The sequence below is a fragment of the Lytechinus variegatus genome, chromosome 19, assembly GCF_018143015.1.
Source record: "Lytechinus variegatus isolate NC3 chromosome 19, Lvar_3.0, whole genome shotgun sequence".
NCBI lineage: Eukaryota > Metazoa > Echinodermata > Echinoidea > Temnopleuroida > Toxopneustidae > Lytechinus > Lytechinus variegatus.
Genome location: NC_054758.1, coordinates 97,761 through 116,305, shown reverse-complemented (window position 1 = coordinate 116,305; position 18,545 = coordinate 97,761). Strand labels below are relative to the sequence as shown.

Sequence of the window (18,545 nt, the reverse complement as noted above, 5' to 3'; positions counted from 1 at the left end):
CAGTGGTAAAGAAGGTTCAGGGTCTTCTTTTATGCAACGAATCTGAACCAGACGGTCCCCCTCGATCGACCCCAAATTGGTTTACCAGTCAAAGCAAGATTATTAATTTCCATAATCAGTTACATATTCAGTGCCAAGTCTGGGAACGCATGCTTATTGTCATTCAAATATCTAAAAAGAATAGTACAGACGACAATACAAATAAGGACATAATATTTAACCACAATCATTCGTGACAATTTCAACGTCTAAGCTTTCCCCGCTATGTTCTCTATGTTTTTTCCCACCCCTAACCCTCTCCGTCTCTCCACCTCTCTTATGTCTACTCTTCCTCCTCTTTGTATCGGTAAACCTGGCAAAACTTTATAAAAAAAAGCCAGACAAAAAGAAATGTCATAAAATGATGAAAGAGAATAGTGCAGTTTCATTTTGCTCCTGATGAATTGAATGAAAAAATATTTCTCGTTCGATTTCTTTTTAAAAGGCCTTCACGGTACACCTCCAACGAATTCGTAGCATTGTTAGGCCAATAAAGACATAATGATATGATGAAATGCCTAACCGTTACATGCACTTCTAATTTAATCTATGTACATGCGGGGGCTTTTTGATTCATTGCATGGGGGTTTACGGCTGGCCATATTTTACCTAGAGCTGTCATTTTTACCTCTCCCATTATGACCTCTGCCATTTTACCTCTGCCATTTTTACCTCTGCCATTATTACCTCTGCCATTTTTACCTCTGACATTATTACCTCTGCCAATTTTACCTCTGTCATTATTACCTCTGACATTTTTACCTCTGCCATTATGACCTCTGCCATTATTACCTCTGCCATTTTACCTCTGCCATTATTACCTCTGCCAATTTTACCTCTGCCATTTTTACCTCTGCCATTATTACCTCTGCCATTTTTACCTCTGCCATTATTACCTCTGCCATTTTTACACCGAGCCGAATAGACAAGTGCGCTTTTGCTAAAGTTCCATGAATATCTATTTAAACGAATAACAACATGACTTCATTTGTTTGGTTATATCACTTTAAAAAAACAAACACGTTTTGTTTGCCACAACTCTGTCCTCAGACCCTTGTCGGACTGATGATGACTTTTTATTATTACTCTTGTTTAACTTAGCCCCCCCCCGATGGAAATGTTCTGACCTACACTCTAATGTTGCTTGTTTGTCTCCTCTCTCCGATGTTCTATTTGTAAAGCGGTAGAAAGAATAACAATCATCCTGGCCAGTTTTTTCCCCGTTACGACCCCCCAAAAAATCGCATTTGGGCGCTTACCATGGTGAGTGTCCAAACAAAAATGTTTTGGAAAAGAATTGTGTTATACAGGGACAGCCATGGTTTTTTTTTGGTGCAGGGGTTGAACTGTGGGACGGGGGTGAATCGGTTAAAAAAATCACAGTATTTTTAATTCATGTCATTTTACAGAATAAATTCAAAACATGTTAGGTTTTAGAAGCTTGTCATCTCATTCTCCTTTTCTTTCCCAGATGAAAACTTGTGCATTGAAAAGTTGACAAAAACATAATCACTTCAAATAAAACCAATAATGAACTAAACGTTCCCTCTCCCGAAATGGAGAAAAAAAATAATATAGGAGAAATTACGTTAAGGCATCCCAGAAGAAAACATGTTTGTCTGGCGTGTCCCGACAGAACCCTCTCAATCCTACAATCTTTTACTCATTTGTGACCTACCACCCCCCCCCAAAAAAAAAAAAAATATGTTGATACCGATCTAAATTTTATTGATGTTCCTACCTTTTCGCCAATTTCTTTCTTTTTTTAACCGACGAATAGCGTGGTAGAAAAGAATCATATGAAGAGCTCACTCGCAAAAGGGGTTAGGTCCATTTTCATCAAATTTGAATTTTGGGCCTCAATGTATAGATTTTTAGTAGTTCCATATTAAGAAAAGTTGAAATTCCTATTTAAAAGTGATCCAAAATGGCAAAGAAAAATCACTTTTTTCAAAAGGAGCTAGGTCCATTGTTCATAAATTTTATTGTTCTCTGTCTCAAAACCTCTAAATTTTTAGTCGCTCTGATGAAAACAAAGAAAATTTGAAACTGACATGCAAACATGAATAAAAGTGGCAAGGAAAAATCACTTTTTTAATCAAAATCGATTGGATTCATTTCAGTTTAGTTGCAAATGGGGTTAGGTCCACGATAATGATTTTTAAAAGAATATATAGAAAAAGTGAAGACTGGTAGATTTCTTTTATACCAAATTTTATGTTCACATGATAGGGTTGTACATCATGACAATTTAGTTTCTTATAAGAATATTGCAGTAAGTGAGAATAAAAACATGTTTTTCTCGGAATGGTCAAACGTGGACCCAACCCCTTTTGCAACTAAACTCGTTATATAGAAAAAAAAACACCCACGGATTTTTTTTCCCATTACTGCAAACAAATATTTGGGGCGCTTACCCTGGTTAGCATCAAAACCAAAATATCTGATTTTTTAAATAAACAAAAAAAACAGGGACCGCTGAGCCCTTTTTTTATAATAGAGGGGTTGAGTTGAATGTGAGATCGAGGGAGTAGACCGGCCTACAAAAATCACAAATTTATACAGACATACTTGTACGTGTTTGCTGAATGGGGTGAGGACTGAAACTTCCTACCAACTCCGCCGTCTCTGTACTTTTAGATTGAACGATAAAAACGATAGCGACAAATATGCATTCTAACTATTTTGACTGTTGTTTTAATGATTTATTTATTATTTTAATTTGTCGAATGAAGATGCCGCTCACAAGAGTTCATATGGTGCAAAGCATACGGGAATGGTATAGCCTAGTGGTAATTTATTCCACAACCAATTAGAGCTTGGAGTGGACGAGAATATTATTACGTGTCTGTAGTATGTTCATGATATTATTTATTTGATTATTATACAGTGTAGAAATAGAGAAATATACACTCTTTTCATTAATTCAGTGTTTTCTGACACTCTCGATCTCGAAAAAGACATCCCTTTTGCGCATGGTATCCAGTCGTCAATTAAAGTCCCCCATCCCCCCCCGAACAATGAGCTGACTTGTACACAACATTAACATATAACAAAACGAAATAAAGCGAAAATACCTTTGCACTTATGAGCAATTATATACAACATCACATGATTGCCAGATGCGAGAATGTAATGGGGGAAAAATTGGGTCACTTCATCCCCCCTCTCTCTCTCTCTTTTAAGGAGGCCCGAAATACCATGGGTCTTTTTGTGGAAGAAATGCGTCCGGGATTGGGGATTATATCTTTGAATGCATTTTACTTTGACACCATGCAGACCGTGCGCTGAACGGGGTAATTACTAAAGTTAGAGGTATGAAAATGTGCCTGCGCAGGATTTTTCCTTCCAATTTTGGACAGGTAAGTTACTTGTAGCTTACAGAATAATATGAGATATTCATGATCGATGGATCAACAGGATATTTTGAATACCTTGAATACCATTCCTTTTTCTCTGTTATTTATCAATCCCAAAACACCGCCGCCCACCCCCACACACACATGCACACACACACACACGCGTGTGCACACACACAGACACACATTAGGGCAGACATGACAAAAACAAGTTAAATCTTTTTTTAAAAGATGTTCATGTTTCTTTTATTTTTGTCTCACCTGTGAAGCAGAGTGAGACTATAGGCGCCGCTTTTCCGACGGCGACGGCGGCGTGAACATCAAATCTTAACCTGAGGTTAAGTTTTTGAAATGACGTCATAACTTAGAAAGTATATGGACCTAGTTAATAAAACTTGGCCATAAGGTTAATCAAGTATTACTGAACATCCTATGAGAATTTCATGTCACATGACCATGGTCGAAATCAACATCGAAATCTTAACCTGAGGTTAAGTTTTTGAAATGTCATCATAACTTAGAAAATATATAGACCTAGTTCATGAAACTTGGACATAAGGTTAATCAAGTATCACTGAACATCCTGCATGAGTTTCACGTCACATTACCAAGGTCAAAGGTCATTTAGGGTCAATGAACTTTGGCCGAATTGGGGGATCTGTTGAATTCCCATCATAACTTTGAAAGTTTATGGATCTGATTCATGAAACTTGGACATAATAGTAATCAAGCATCACTGAACATTTTGTGCAAGTTTCAGGTCACATGATTAAGGTCAAAGGTCCTTTAGGGTCAATGAACTTTGGCCGAATCGGGGGGTATCTGTTGAATTACCATCATAACTTTGAAAGTTTATTGGTCTAGTTCATTAAACTTGGACATTAGAGTAATCAAGTATCACTGAACATCCTGTGCACGTTTCAGGTCACATGATCAAGGTCAAAGGTCATGTAAGGTCAATGAACTTTGGCCATGTTGGTTTTTTTTATTGAATTCAATTCAATTCAATTCAATTTTATTTATTTCACTTCCATCAAACAAAAACAAATTGTATACCATATATATAAAAAATAAGTATTTGTATCCATTGCAAAGAAACAAAAATAATAATACATATGTTGTGAAAAAAAAAACTTACACGATTTGGGCAACACATTGGAGGTTTTAAATAAGTATACTATTTTTCAATAGAAATTAAATTAAGATGGAAATGGAGGGACCCACTAAAAAGCAATGCTTGTACAATGTGGGCCCCTCAAAAATAGATAACAAAACCAATAACAGAGTACAAATACAGACATATGTAATCAAATGAGAAAAAAAAATAAATGAGAGAGAAATAATACTCACAAAATATAAAATACGAAGATATCAAAAAATATAGTTTGTATAGGACAAAACAAACCGTCCTAAAATATATCCAAAAATATCCACCCTTCCCACCCCCCCCAAAAAAAAAGAGAAAGGGGAGAATGCCCTGAGAAGATGGATGGGTGCTGCTAAACGTAGGTAGAACACATGCCATCGTGGACTCAAGCAAACTGGATTCAATGTGTATAAAAGGAGAAAAAAATATATAAAATGACCTGGAAAGAATAAAATGCGCGAAAAATGTGATTGATGCCGTAAATAAATAAGCGGTAGGAAGGCGGATAAGCGGACAGGAAAGAGAAAAAAAGATGAGAGGATAGACACAAATAATATATGAGGTTAAAAACCGAGCACAATTGGGAAGGACTTGTGTCAGATTTTTTTTTCAATAAAAAAAGGGATGATTTATGTTTTAATTATAGTCTTTATAGTAAAAATGATGACTAACCTCTTGACAGAGATGATGAATAAGATTTAATTTGAGGATACATTATAAGATCTTAATAGAGATAATTTGAATTTAGTCTTAAAAGAGTTCAAAGATTTTGCAGTTCTTATATCATTATGAAGTGAGTTCCATAACTTCGGTCCCTCATATATAAATGTGTTCTCAGCCAGCAAAGTTCTTAGAAGTGGTAAATGGAATTCACCCAATCGCCTTGTTGGATAGTTATGAATGGATTGATTTTTTGGAAACATTGAATGAAATACATTTGGGAGGTTGTTATTGTTATAATTGTACATAAACTGACCGAGATTGAACAAATACAAGTCTTTAATTTTCAATAGTTTATGTTCCAAAAATAATGGGTCAGTATGAGACAAATATGCTTTGTGACATATGACACGAAGAGACTTCTTTTGTAATAGGAGTAATTTGTCTAAGAGTGTTTGATGTGTGTTGCCCCACGCTAAAATTCCATAATTTAAATACGGTAATATAAGGGATGAATATAATGTAAGCAGGGACGATAATGGTAAACAAAATTTAAGCTTGTTAATTATGCCAATGTTGCGTGAAATAGTCTTACATAATTATGTTATCTATGTGGAATTTCCATGAGAGCTTATTATCGACTGTTATTCCAAGAAACTTAATATGGGATACTTTTTCCAAGGGAGTTCCATCCAAATAATATCAACAGGAAGTGTATTAATAGAGTTGCTAAACAACATATATTTTGTTTTTTGTAAATTTATTGACAATTTATTTGCTCTTATCCATTGGGTGACATTTTTTAGTTCAGAGTTGATTGTATTAGCAAGGTGAAGAGGATTTTTATGTGAAAAAAATAAGTTAGAGTCGTCCGCAAAGAGAATGAAAGAAAGAACATCTGATGATCTACAAAAATCATTAATATAAACTATAAATAAACTTGGGCCTAAAAGACTACCCTGTGGAACTCCACAATTATTTTTTTTCATTTGAGAATTGCATCCGTTTAAAAAGACATATATTGCTACCTATTCAAGAGGTAGCTCCTGAACCACTCCAAGGCCTTCCCACGCACTCCATAATGATGTAATTTGTTTAGTAAAATATCATGATTAATGGTGTCGAAGGCCTTGGAGAAGTCCAGGAACAAACCAATTAAATGAGAAGATTTATCGATTGAATGTGCCGCTTTTTCAATGAAACTCAATAAGGCATGTGTAGTGCTATGCTTTTCCTTAAATCAAATTTGGGAATTTGAAAGTATATTATTTGATTTGAGAAAATTAATAGTTCTTTTATAAATAATCTTTTCTAGTATTTTCGACAATGTAGATAACAAAGAAATTGGGCGGTAATTATTAACATCTAATTTGTCACCCTTTTTAAACAAAGGAATGACTTTTGCTATTTTCATGCTCTCGGGAACAATGCCGTTAAGAAGTGACAGATTGAATATATGAGTTAGGGGATCCGCAATTGACGATATTACCCCCTTAAGAAGAAAATTATTGATGTCATCATGCCCTGTACTTTTTTTAGAACTGAAATTAGAAACAATATTAATTATCTCCTGATTATAAGTTGGAGCGAGAAACATTGAACTAGAATTTGGTGGGCCTAAAAATTCAGAAAAGTGTTTTGTTGCGGGAGGAATATTACTTGCAAGATTTTCCCCAATTGAAGAAAAGTGATTATTCAGGATATTACAAATTTGGCGAGAATCTTCAAAAATGACATCGCCAGATCTAATTTTTGTAATATTGGATTTATTATTTGATATATTCATTGCTTGTTTTAAAATTTTCCATGTATTTTGCATATCACGCTTGTAAAGTTGTAACTGATTAGTAAAATATCTTTTCTTTTCTAAACGTATAATCTTTGTCAGTGTATTTTTTATAACAAGTATATTTAAGTTTGGATTGCTCAGACCGTTTCATTTTGTATTTATAATATAAGTTATTTTTTCTATTTATCGAACGCAAGAGCGATTTAGAAATCCATGGAAGCTTCGGTGATTTTTTGTAGTTAGATGGCTTATCTCTAAGTTTCGGAATATAAGTGTCAAAGTGTAGATTAAAAATATTCATAAAATTTTCAAAGGACAAGTTAACGTCATTACTATCAAAAACACAAGACCAATCAGCATCGTCAAAACTAGCACCCAGACGAGCTATATTTTCGTGTGTTATTCTTCGTTTTAGTGGACGGCTATTGTTATTGAATCTGTCTTTTAAAGAGAAATTAGTCGATACAGGGAAGTGATCTGTGATATCAGAGAGTAATATGAAGGAATCGGGTGGGGGAAGAACATTACAGAAAATATTATCAATAAGAGAAGCGGATTCATTGACTATGCGTGTTGGTTTAGATATTAAAGGTAAGTAAGAAGCGGATAGAAATATTTCCAAAAAATCTTGTGTAACATTATTTTGTTTTAATAAATCAATATTAAAATCGCCCATTATAAAGCAATTTTTACTATCAAAAATTGGATTTTTAACCAAGTCAGAGAGATGATCTAGAAATAATAATAATAATCCGCTTTTATATAGCGCTTAATCCATCGGAACGACGTTTCTAAGCGCTTTACAGATATATTATTACCCCGGTCATCGGATTCAATCAGTCATTCCCGCACACAATGTGTGCACATCCTCCACTCCCTGGGGAGTATTCCCCAGGGAGAAATGATTTGATGTTCGAACTCGGAGGCATGTATATAACACCTATGATAATGTTTTTGCTGTTGGGGATAGTAATTTCAATAAAAAGAGATTCAATTGTATCAGTCATGCTGTTAAGCTCGTCTCGAACTACATAATCATATGATTGTGAAACATATAACCCAACGCCCCCACCCACCCTATTTTGTCTGTTGTTAACTAAAAGATCATATCCATCGAATAACAATCATATCTCTGTAAGTTTATTGGTCTAGTTTATAAAAAGTGGACATAAGAGTAACCATGTATCACTGAACATCTTGTGCGAGTTAGAGTAGTATTCAAAGTCAGCACTGCTGCTATATTGAACCGCGTGATGCAGGTGAGACGGCCAGAGGCATTCCACTTGTTGTTCTTATTTACAACTGCTTTGTTCATCTTAAAATGACAGATCTGAAAAAAGTAATCAGTTCATAGTCCACATGGCTATCTTTTCTTCTTGACTGAATATCACGGCTTTCAAAGTACTGATTGAGTAAGGGTACCGGTAAAGATAAAAGTCTATCACGTTAATGATCGACATCATTGGCGGCGGAAGGAAAAAATTTGGGGGTGTCTATCTGAAATTTTGGGATGGACAAAATTTGACAAGTGCTCCAAAAATTTTTGACAAGCAAAAAAAAAAAAAAAGGTAATCAAACTAAATTTTAGGACAACACACGTTTCAATGGGGGTCCACGTGAATTTAGGGGGGACGCAGGGAAAAAAATTGACAAGGAAAAAAAAAAAAAAAAAGGTTAGCAAAAATTTTTTTAGGGGGGGACCGTCCCCCCCAACTAAAATTTAGGGGGGGGGGGACACGTCCCCCCTGCTTCCGCCGCCTATGATCGACATCGACATGTCCCCCTTCTCTCTCGATACACGATCTTGCCCGTTTCAGCATGTCCAGAACAGCTCTCCTGACTGTGGCTCTGTCCTGATGAAGGACATCAATCTCATGGGTGATTTTCTCCTTGATATCATCCATTGTGTCAGGAGGTGTGGTGTAGACCTTGGCCTTGAGCCATCCCCACAAGAAGAAGTCGAGAGGCGTCATGTCAGGTGAACGTGGAGGCCATTCAACTTCACGGCGGGAGTGGAAGTTGGTGTGTGTGTGTGGCATGGGTGGTGTTTGGGGATTCTGAACCTTCTGAAGTTTAGGGCAGTAGCTGCAAATGGCCAGCGTGCTGCTCACGTGTGGGTTAGAGTGTTGCTCTAAAACTTTCTACTGATGTTTTGTTTTTTATATCGGGATTTCTATGCGAGTACCACTATTATTCCTTGTCACCCTTGTCGAAATCAAGTTAATGTATTCCTCTTTGTTTATATCAACATAATTATTCTGGATTTTGTAAATCATTGTCAGTCTGCTCTTTTCCCTTCTACTTTCCAGCGTATCGAGTTGGAGATCTTTTAACATTCCACTGACGCTACTTTCACGGCTATAATCACCACAGCAAAAACGGGCTGCCTTGCGTTGAACCCCTTCAAGACTTCTAATTTGATCAACCTTATAGGATCCCATGCAAAAGTGGTGTACTCTAATACTGGTCTAATGATTTATAGGCTATGACTTTGACATCCCTTGGACAGAACCATAGATTTCTTCGTAGAAAGCCAAGGGTTTTGTGGGCTTTGTTAGCTGTTTTATCCACTTGTTCCCTCCATGATAATTTATTGTCCAGCTGAACCCCCAGATAAGGATGGGACGTTGTCTTTTCTAGCACCTGTCCACAAAAAATATAGTCCCTGAGAGGAGGCGATTTCTTCTTAGATACTGCCAAAACGGTGCACTCTGAAGGATTGAAGCTCATTTTCCATGTACTTTGCCATTTTTCCAGCAACCGGAGATCATCTTGCAAGTTGCACATGTCTTCCTCTTTTGCAACTGGGGTATACAACAGTCATCCGCGAACAATCTAGCCTGACATTTTAACTTGTCAGGCATGTCGTTGATATATGTCAGGAACATCAGTGGTCCGAGAACTGTTCCTTGCGGAACGCCTGATACAACATCTTTGGAGGATGACGTGCTCCCTTCACATATTACCCTCTGTGACCTTCCAGTCAAGAAACCCCGGATCCAGTTTAGGAGATTTCCTTTTATTCCATAATGATTAAGTTTACCCAGAAGGCGTTCGTGCGGAACCTTATCAAAGGCCTTTGTGAAGTCCAATATTGCCATGTGAATGGAATCTCCCCTATCAAGAGCTTTTGCCACATCATTAACTGTTAAAATCAACTGTGTTTCTGTAGAACGCCTTGCTCTGACCCCATGTTGAGAGTCCACCAGAATCCCATAGTCTCCAAAATGGTCCATGATGTGGGAGTGGACAATGTGTTCCAGGACTTTACTCAGAACACATGTCAGAGAAACCGGTCTATAGTTATCTGGTGATTGCTTATTTCCTTTCTTGAACACAGCACAGATATTTGCCTCCTTCCATTGGCGGGGAAGGGTGCCAGTATCCACTGATGTTTGGAACAGATCGGTGAGAATAGGTGTCAACTTATCCGCGAACATCTGCAGGAACCAAGGAGGAATCTGATCTGGTCCTGGAGCTTTGTTGGGACTGAGGTTCCGAAGTTGTTTTAGCACACCCTCTTCATAGATTTTCAAATCTGGAATGGCTGGGATGTTGCTTGTGCCCAACTCCGGGATATTAGAACAGTCCTCATGTGTAAATACTCCTGCAAACTGAGCGTTGAGGACTTCTGCTTTTTCCCTTCCATCACTAATTATCTTGTTATTAACTATCGGATCTGCTACGCCTGCCTCACTATTGCCAAGTCGTTTCTTGTAAGACCGAAACTGCTTGACATTATCCCTCAGTGCATCAGAAAGTCTATTAGACGCAAACTCACGCTCTGCTGAGTTTAGCGACTTTCGCAAGGCCTTCTGAGTCAAGACAAAGTTATCCCAATCTCCCTGAACGTTTAGCTCTGTTGTACTGTCTTTGTTTTCTTCGTCTCAATCGGTGATGCTGTATGTTAAACCATGGGAGGCTGTTTACCTTGGCGGCCTTCTTTTGTGGTATGTGAGCCTTCATGATTCTTTTCAGTCCCCCTTCTATCAAATCCCACTTCTCTTGCACTGAAGCTTCTTGCAATGAAAAGTAAGTTCTCCCCAAATCTTCTATGCTGGAGTTGATCTGTTCCACATTTTCTTTCTTCCGTACGAAATAACTCTTCCTAGGTTGCCTCTTCCATCTCGCTTGCAAGTTCAAGTCAGCTATAACAATTTCATGGTCACTTACCCTAGCAACAACCTTGACATCACTGACAAGACCAGTGTTGTTTGTGAAGATTAAATCAAGTATATTATTTCTCCTTGTACGTTCCTTAACAACTTGTGTCAGATCAAATCCAGTTGTAGTTTCAAGGAGAGCCTGGGCTGTCTCCTTGGAGGCAGCATGATTTGCCAAAATCGTTGACTCTTCCCAATTCACATTTGGTTGGTTAAAGTCCCCTGAAAGCAATATGTTATAAGGCTTTCCTTTCCTACTTATTTTCCCAAAGGATTGTTCCAATTCATTGACTGTATCTTTATCATCGTGTTTGTGCTTATAGACAGTTCCTATCAACAATGTTCGTCGACCTTGATGCTTAATCTGCGTCCAAAGAATCTCACCATCTCCCTCGAATTCCTCCTTACGTGACATCACCAAGTCATTTCTGCATGCCGTCAGGATACCCCCATGCTGACCCACTTGCCTATCCCGTCGAAATACTACATAGTCATCTGGGAAAATTACATTGCTATGAATTGAAGAAGATAACCATGTCTCGGTTCCTTGCACAATGTCAGGTTTGAACTCCTCTAACAAGACCTTTAGTTCAGATTTTTTATTACAGATACCCTGGAAATTTATTAACATTGTCTTAATCACATTTTTTCCTTTTTGCTGTTTTCTCCTTCTTAAATGACCATGTGTGTTTCGTTTAGGTTGAGATCTACAAGGAGCTTCTTGGGCGGGAAAATCTGCCAAGTTCCCATCATCACCATCTTTCAAAACGGAGAATATATTTTAGGTGGTACTTTCGGCAGATGAATTGAATAGTGAATCTGAAATTTTCATTTCACTACATATTGGGCAGATCCACACACAGTTCTTACCCTCCAATTTGCTGTATGCTTCATCATCAACTCCACCGCAATGTGCATGTATCCATCTGTTACATTCATCACACTGTATACCCCTATCATGCCTCGTAACCATTTCATCACACATCCCACATGGTTCCGGTTTACAGTTCGAACATATCCAAGGCAAACTATCTTGATGAATGCTCTTATACTCAGCAGCTGATACTCCAACGCATTTAACATGGAACAAGTCCTGACAATCACAGCATTTCAATCTCCTACTGTTTCTCGCAAAATGTTTACTGCAATTACTACATCCTGGCCCTGGATTCAGGCTAATATCCCCGCTCATCAAGAGAATTAAAGAGTAATCAATATGCTTTGGAGGGTTTGTGAGAGATGTTTTTGACAAACGGTTACACGAAATTATATACAAAGAAGAGTATCTCGTACAATCATATCTTGGTATAAGATGAGAAAAACCACTGTCCCATTCATTTTCCTTAGCGTTATTTAGCGTAGCCGTAGACACATGAGCATCACTGACCAATCCCAAGGAAAAATATTTTCCCAGGAGACACCAAAAAATGAGATGTTAAACGAAGACATTGCGTTAATTTAGCTAACAAATTGTAGACTGCAAAACCAAATCTAAGTAGACACTGAATAGTTGCTTTATTCCTGCCAAAAGATGTCCGTGGACTTTCTCAGTTTATGCTAAAAAGTTCAATTCCTTTTGTTAAAATGTCTTTCTTAAAAAGAAGGGGGATGTCCAGTTAGGACCAAATGTTTTAAAACTTTTAAAATCACAGGCTAAAAAAGCGTGTAAAATCAAATTTTCATTGCTGATTCAGTGATTGACTGACGACATCATCGTGTAGCACTAGCAGGCTGTAATAATAATAATAGAGAGTATTTCTAAAGCGCCAAATCCACATTGATTATGTGCTCAAGGCGCTGCAAAAAGGAAATAAGAGAAAAATTACACGGTACAGGAAGGAACAAAGATAAAAAAAAAATGACAGTCAGACAATGAAAGGAAACTACTGGAAGGCAATTTTAAACAAATGAGTTTTTAGAGTAATTTTGAAATTATCGATATTTGAAATACTACGAATGGAATATGGCAACTGATTCCATAAGGATGGCCCAGCATGTGCAAATGACCGATCCCCCCATGATTTCTTGGATTTAGGAACTGTAAGCAATTTAGAATCAGAAGATCTTAAACGTCGAGGAGGATTGTATGGCATCAACAAATTAATATTATATTCTGGGGCAGATCCATGGATACAGTGAAAAACTAACAATAATAACTTAAATACAATACGGTACTCGATGGGTAACCAATGCAGTGAGGACAGAACTGGAGTTATGTGAGTAGAGCGTCTGATAAGGGTAACAATACGGGCTGCAGAATTCTGTAATTTTTGTAAGCGTGAGAGTTGGGATAGTGGAAGGTGAAACAAAAGAGAATTGCCAAAATCAAGTCGAGATGATATCAGAGCATGTATAATCTTTTCTGTAGCGGAGCGGGTTAAATACTTGCGAATGATGCCTAAATTACGCAATTGATATCTGACTGATTTACACACGGCAGTGATCTGGGCAGACATAGACATTGTTGAGTCAAACAAAACTCCAAGATTCCTGCATGATTTGGATGGCATAACATTAACATTACCAATTCTCAAAGAGTGGTCGATCTTATCTTATCTAGTGTAGCTTTAGAGCCAATAAACAGCAGCTCAGATTTATCTTCATTTAATTTCAAAGAATTGCCACTCATCCACCTATTGATATCGTGAACACAAGCCTCAAGATTTTTTACAGCATCAATGGCATTGGTCTGGTTAGGTAGGAATGATGTGTACAGTTGAATATCGTCTGCATAACAATGATATTTAAAACAATGGCTTCTCAAAATCTGTTTAAGACCACCCAAGTACAATGAAAAAAGGGTCGGGCCTCGGACTGATCCCTGCGGTACACCATGGACTAATTCAGCAGGATCACTCTTTGAATTGTTAATACAGACTACTTGAAATCTTTCAGATAAGTATGACTTAAACCACTCTAGAGCTGTCCCATCAACTCCAAGGGATCTCAGAGTATTTAGCATGATTGTATGATTGACAGTGTCAAACGCTGAAGATAAGTAAGAAGTAAGAGAACAGTAATTTTTCCGTTATCCATGTCTTTCAAGATGTCATTAGATAGATTGACAAGCAAAGTCTCAACGCTATGATGCACTCGATATGCTGACTGGCGATTGTCCAAGAGATCGTTCTCCTGTAGATATTCTGATAGCCTCGAAAAGACCACACGTTCAAGGATCTTGGACAAAAAAGGAAGGTTTGACACAGGTCGATAATTCTGAAGAGCTTCAGCATCAAGAGATGGCTTCTTTAAGACTGGGTGGATGTAAGCTAACTTCGCAGGACTTCGGTGGCATATTGCGAAGAAGTCTCTCAATCTCAGCTGGTGTCGTGGGTTCAAAAGATAGCAGAGATGCAGATGTTTGCACAGATGAAGACTGCGTGAAGTCTGTGGACATACTGCTACATATCTTATTTGTCTTTGACTGAAAGAACTGCATGAAGAGCTGGGCTAAACTTTCACTATCAACATGAGCTGGAAGAGGTGATGACTTCTTGCGACCTAGAAGATGATTGGCCACACTGAATAGTCGTTTAGAGTCTGTTCCACAGTCTTCGATGAGAATAACATAGTAATTACACTTTGCTTTTCGAACAAGGGAGTTGACAGCCTTTCTTTGATTGCAATACAGTTGCCGATCAATTTCCAACTTGCCTTGTGATCGCCATTTCAGTTCAGCTTGTCGACAGCTACGCTTTGCGATGGCAATTTCATGGTTGTACCACGGGCTGAAAGAGTGATCTCGCCTGCAGCGTGTCTTAGCAGGTGCAACAATCTCCAAGATGCTACGTAGCTGAGAGTTGTAGTTGTCGACAGCAATCTGTATGTCTATGGTGGAAACTGACGTAAAAGCATGAAGAACATCTGCTGCAAATGCATTTCTGTCTATCACTTTAATATTTCGCACAACTTTACAACTGCTGATCTGGTGAGGTTTACCAACATGAAGTTTGCAAGTGATGGCAGAATGATCAGATATGCCTGGTGTGACTTGAAGGTTGGAATGAAAATGACTCTCAAATTTGCGGAATATCAACACATCAAGAATATGTCCTTTCTCATGGGTAGCTTCATCGACTACTTGTAGAAGACCATGACTGGACAACAATTCAATGAATCTCTTGGTGTTAGAAGAAGTCAGATTGTCCAAGTGGATATTCAAATCGCCGCATATCAGTAGAGGTGTCGCTCGAAGGAGTCTATCATCAAGCATTGATGTGAACTCATCAAGGAACTGTGTGAGAGCAGACTGAGTCCCAGGAGGCCTGTAGATGGTGACAATGTCAGTACTAATGCCTTTCGAAGTCACAGTAGCTGACATCATCTCGAAGCTCTCATAGACTACATGCGGTTTAATAACTACATCGAGTTGATTGCAATAAAGAAGTCCGATGCCTCCGCCACGTCTTCCGACCCTAGGTCGATGCTTGAAGGTGAAACCATCCGGACAGAGATCAGCAATCACCGCATCGTCACATGTAGTTAGCCAAGTCTCACATACACATACAATGTCAAGGTGCTTGTCAGCAACAAAGTCTTGAAAGTCTGTTGATTTATTTCTGAGTGAGCGAGCATTAAGCACACAGAAATTAAGTTCATCATGGTTTGCATCTACAGATGTATCTGACGTATCTGAGCATAGCCGGAAGTTAGAAGATGGACGATCTTGACTCTTCTGTGTGATACTAGTACTGTTCTTTCGTTTGCCACCTCGTGTTCCTCTACGTGTTCTCCTTCGATGAATTCCGAGCGACCGAATGGCGCGTTGAACGTTATGTGGAAGCTGTATTCTTGGATGTCTCCACTGCAAGAGTTCTGATGGGGAATACCTAATTGCAAGTTGAAGATGATGAAGATGATGATCAGGTCTAGGTGAAGAGGAGAGTGAGTCATCTTTACCCCTGTCCGGTCCTGGATTCGGATGAACATCTCCAGCATGCAATAGTTCTATTTGGAACGAAGCTGAGCAGTTTGAATAGTAAGAGATTCTCCCCTTTAGAAAGTTCTTTCTGATGAATGTACCATGATGGATTGACTGCACAAAGAACTGTTCACTGCAGTGCACAAGGCCATTCAGAGAGGCACTTAAGTACAGTACAACAAACACACTAAGATGAATAGACCTCATTGTATTCAACTTGTAATCCCTACATACAAGTACAACCTAACAGACATGTATAATTGCCAATGGTACTCACATAGAATTACACGTGTGGGATATGGCCACCAGATACTGCAGATACAGTCATATCCCCCAAAAATGATACATCAGAATACAACATAAATAAAACACTTCAAGAACTCCAAATTGTCTAGTAGTTTCCAGGTTACTAATACAAGATCATGGTAACAATAGAAATACAAATTTCTACAAATGACAAGAAATAAAAGCAAATATTGGAGAGCAAGCATGAAGCATGTGCAAATGCCAATGCGCTCATCCAATCCAAAAGTGTAGAGACACTCTCAACGACACACACTCTTCACATTGAACATGCCAGGATTCCAATATTGTCAAATAATGTCAAAGTCAAATACAGCATGCATAAAGTACAAAGAATTATGATAATAATTTTTACTTCCCTGATGTGGTGTTCCTCGGTTGCATCCCAGAAAGCTGGCAAGAATATTGTCCCTCCAGCGGATGACTTCGGCAAAAACGGAGAAAATTCAAGATGGCCGCCGTTTTCCCGCCAAAAGACATTGACACAAGAAGCAAGTTAAAATGATTAAATACGGCTTCAAATTCTCACAAATGTAGCTAAAAACGCTTTGAACCCTATTTATGAGTGTCCAATGTAGTACAGCGGGCAAAAGAATGAATTAAAACCAATTTCCAAGTGTCGAAATTACAAACAGTCTTTCGTTGCTTTTCACCACAGAGATGTGTACAGATCACAATCCGCTCTCCTCCACTAGATGACCGCCGGGACTGTTGGCGAGGCGAATCGCTGCGAGTCGCTAGATCCCCGACTGTGGCAAGTCGCTTCGGAGCCCGATGAACTCGTTGAAAAGAAAACTGATGAATTTCGCCTCAAAAATGTTCTTTTTATAAAAATCACTATACACAAGCTTTTGATATGCTTTTAAGATATTGCTTGACAAAATTGCTTTACTAAAAATACGATAAAATCCAAATCAAAGGTTTAAAAAACTTAAAAACGCGGAGGGACGTAAGCACACGTCCTTTCCACACGAGAGCCACGCACGCAATTGATGGATAAATGACAGAGAGAAAGTACTGGTATTCAAAACATCCTTTTAACTCTTAATCCATCGATCATGAATATCTCATATCAAATTTATTTTGTATGCTATACCTGTCCAAAATTGGAAGGAAAAATCCTGCGCAGGCCCATTTTCATACCTCTAACTTAAGTGAACCCTGTTCATCGAAGCATGATTTTTTTTTTCAATTTTTTTCATTTCATATGAAAGGTTGGTCCTTTAGCTTTCCATACATATTGACATTTTTTCATGAAATAATATATGCTCAATTTGGCAACCATTTCAAAAGTGTTACGTTTTTTTGAGACACACGGTAGATACACACATAATATCCAGAATATGAGTAAAAACACATTAAAGTACAATCAATAGCAAAAAATGTAATCACCATAAATATCAGGTAAAAAATCTCTTACACAAGTCACTCAAATATAGGCAAATAAAAAGGGTTGTATATATATGTAAATATGTATATATATATAACAACCATAAGACAAAATGATATCAGTAAAAGAGTCAAAGGGATAAACTTAATAGTCGGAGTTAGGGACTAAGGAGATCAGCTTGTGGACAGGTCGTCTAGCATTTCGGCCCTCATAGCAATACAGGTAAGAATGAGCCCATATCACTTTATCTCCTTTCTTCCTTCCTTGATAGTAAAGGGACCAAAACAGTCAAGTCCACAGTAGGTGAAAGGAGGAGAAGGCTCCACTCTATCCTGAGGTAGATCGGCCATCTTTTGTCCTCTTGTCTTGCCTCTGGATATGATATAGATTACACACTTGCTGATTAGAGATGAGACAATACTTCTGCAACAATGATCCAATATCCACTGGAACGAATGGCATTGATGGTCAGATTTCTTCCTTGATGTGCAGTTCTTTGATGATAGTGCAAGGCAACGAGGTTGTATAGATGGCTTCGCTTTGGTAGAATGATAGGATGTTTTGCACCATACATCATCTCGGCTTTTTTCAACCGACCTCCCACCCGTAGAAGATTGTCATTATCAAGGAAAGGGTCAAGCTGCTTCAATGAGTTGGACTTTGAACCGACTGAGGGATCTGACTTGATTTGCTTCCTTTCTTCACGAAATGCTTCTTTCTGAATTGCACGGATAATATTCCTTTACACTATTCGTCTTGCTTCTTCTTCATCAA

The 18,545-nt window shown here is 38.1% G+C and overlaps 2 protein-coding genes across 2 annotated transcripts; both read right to left on the bottom strand.

The window, feature by feature from the left end:
- Positions 1-9,720: 9,720 nt before the first annotated feature.
- Positions 9,721-11,788, bottom strand: LOC121406192. Its single transcript, XM_041597214.1, has 2 exons — positions 10,925-11,788; positions 9,721-10,809 (listed from the first exon to the last, which is right to left on the bottom strand). Exons 1-2 carry the CDS (start codon positions 11,786-11,788, stop codon positions 9,721-9,723), a joined length of 1,953 nt encoding a protein of 650 aa, XP_041453148.1.
- Positions 11,789-14,389: 2,601 nt separating this feature from the next.
- Positions 14,390-16,285, bottom strand: LOC121406191. Its single transcript, XM_041597213.1, has one exon. The coding sequence runs from the start codon at positions 16,283-16,285 to the stop codon at positions 14,390-14,392; it is 1,896 nt and encodes a 631-aa protein (XP_041453147.1).
- Between the last annotated feature and the right edge of the window lie 2,260 nt (positions 16,286-18,545).

Bases quoted from the DNA above. Each gene is read 5' to 3' on its own strand.
- LOC121406192 (XM_041597214.1), bottom strand. From the start codon at position 11,788: ATGTTAATAAATTTCCAGGGTATCTGTAATAAAAAATCTGAACTAAAG. The intron at 10,810-10,924 runs GTAAACAGCCTC...GTCTTGACTCAG, and splicing joins CACAAAAGAAGGCCGCCAAG to AAGGCCTTGCGAAAGTCGCT.
- LOC121406191 (XM_041597213.1), bottom strand. From the start codon at position 16,285: ATGAGGTCTATTCATCTTAGTGTGTTTGTTGTACTGTACTTAAGTGCC.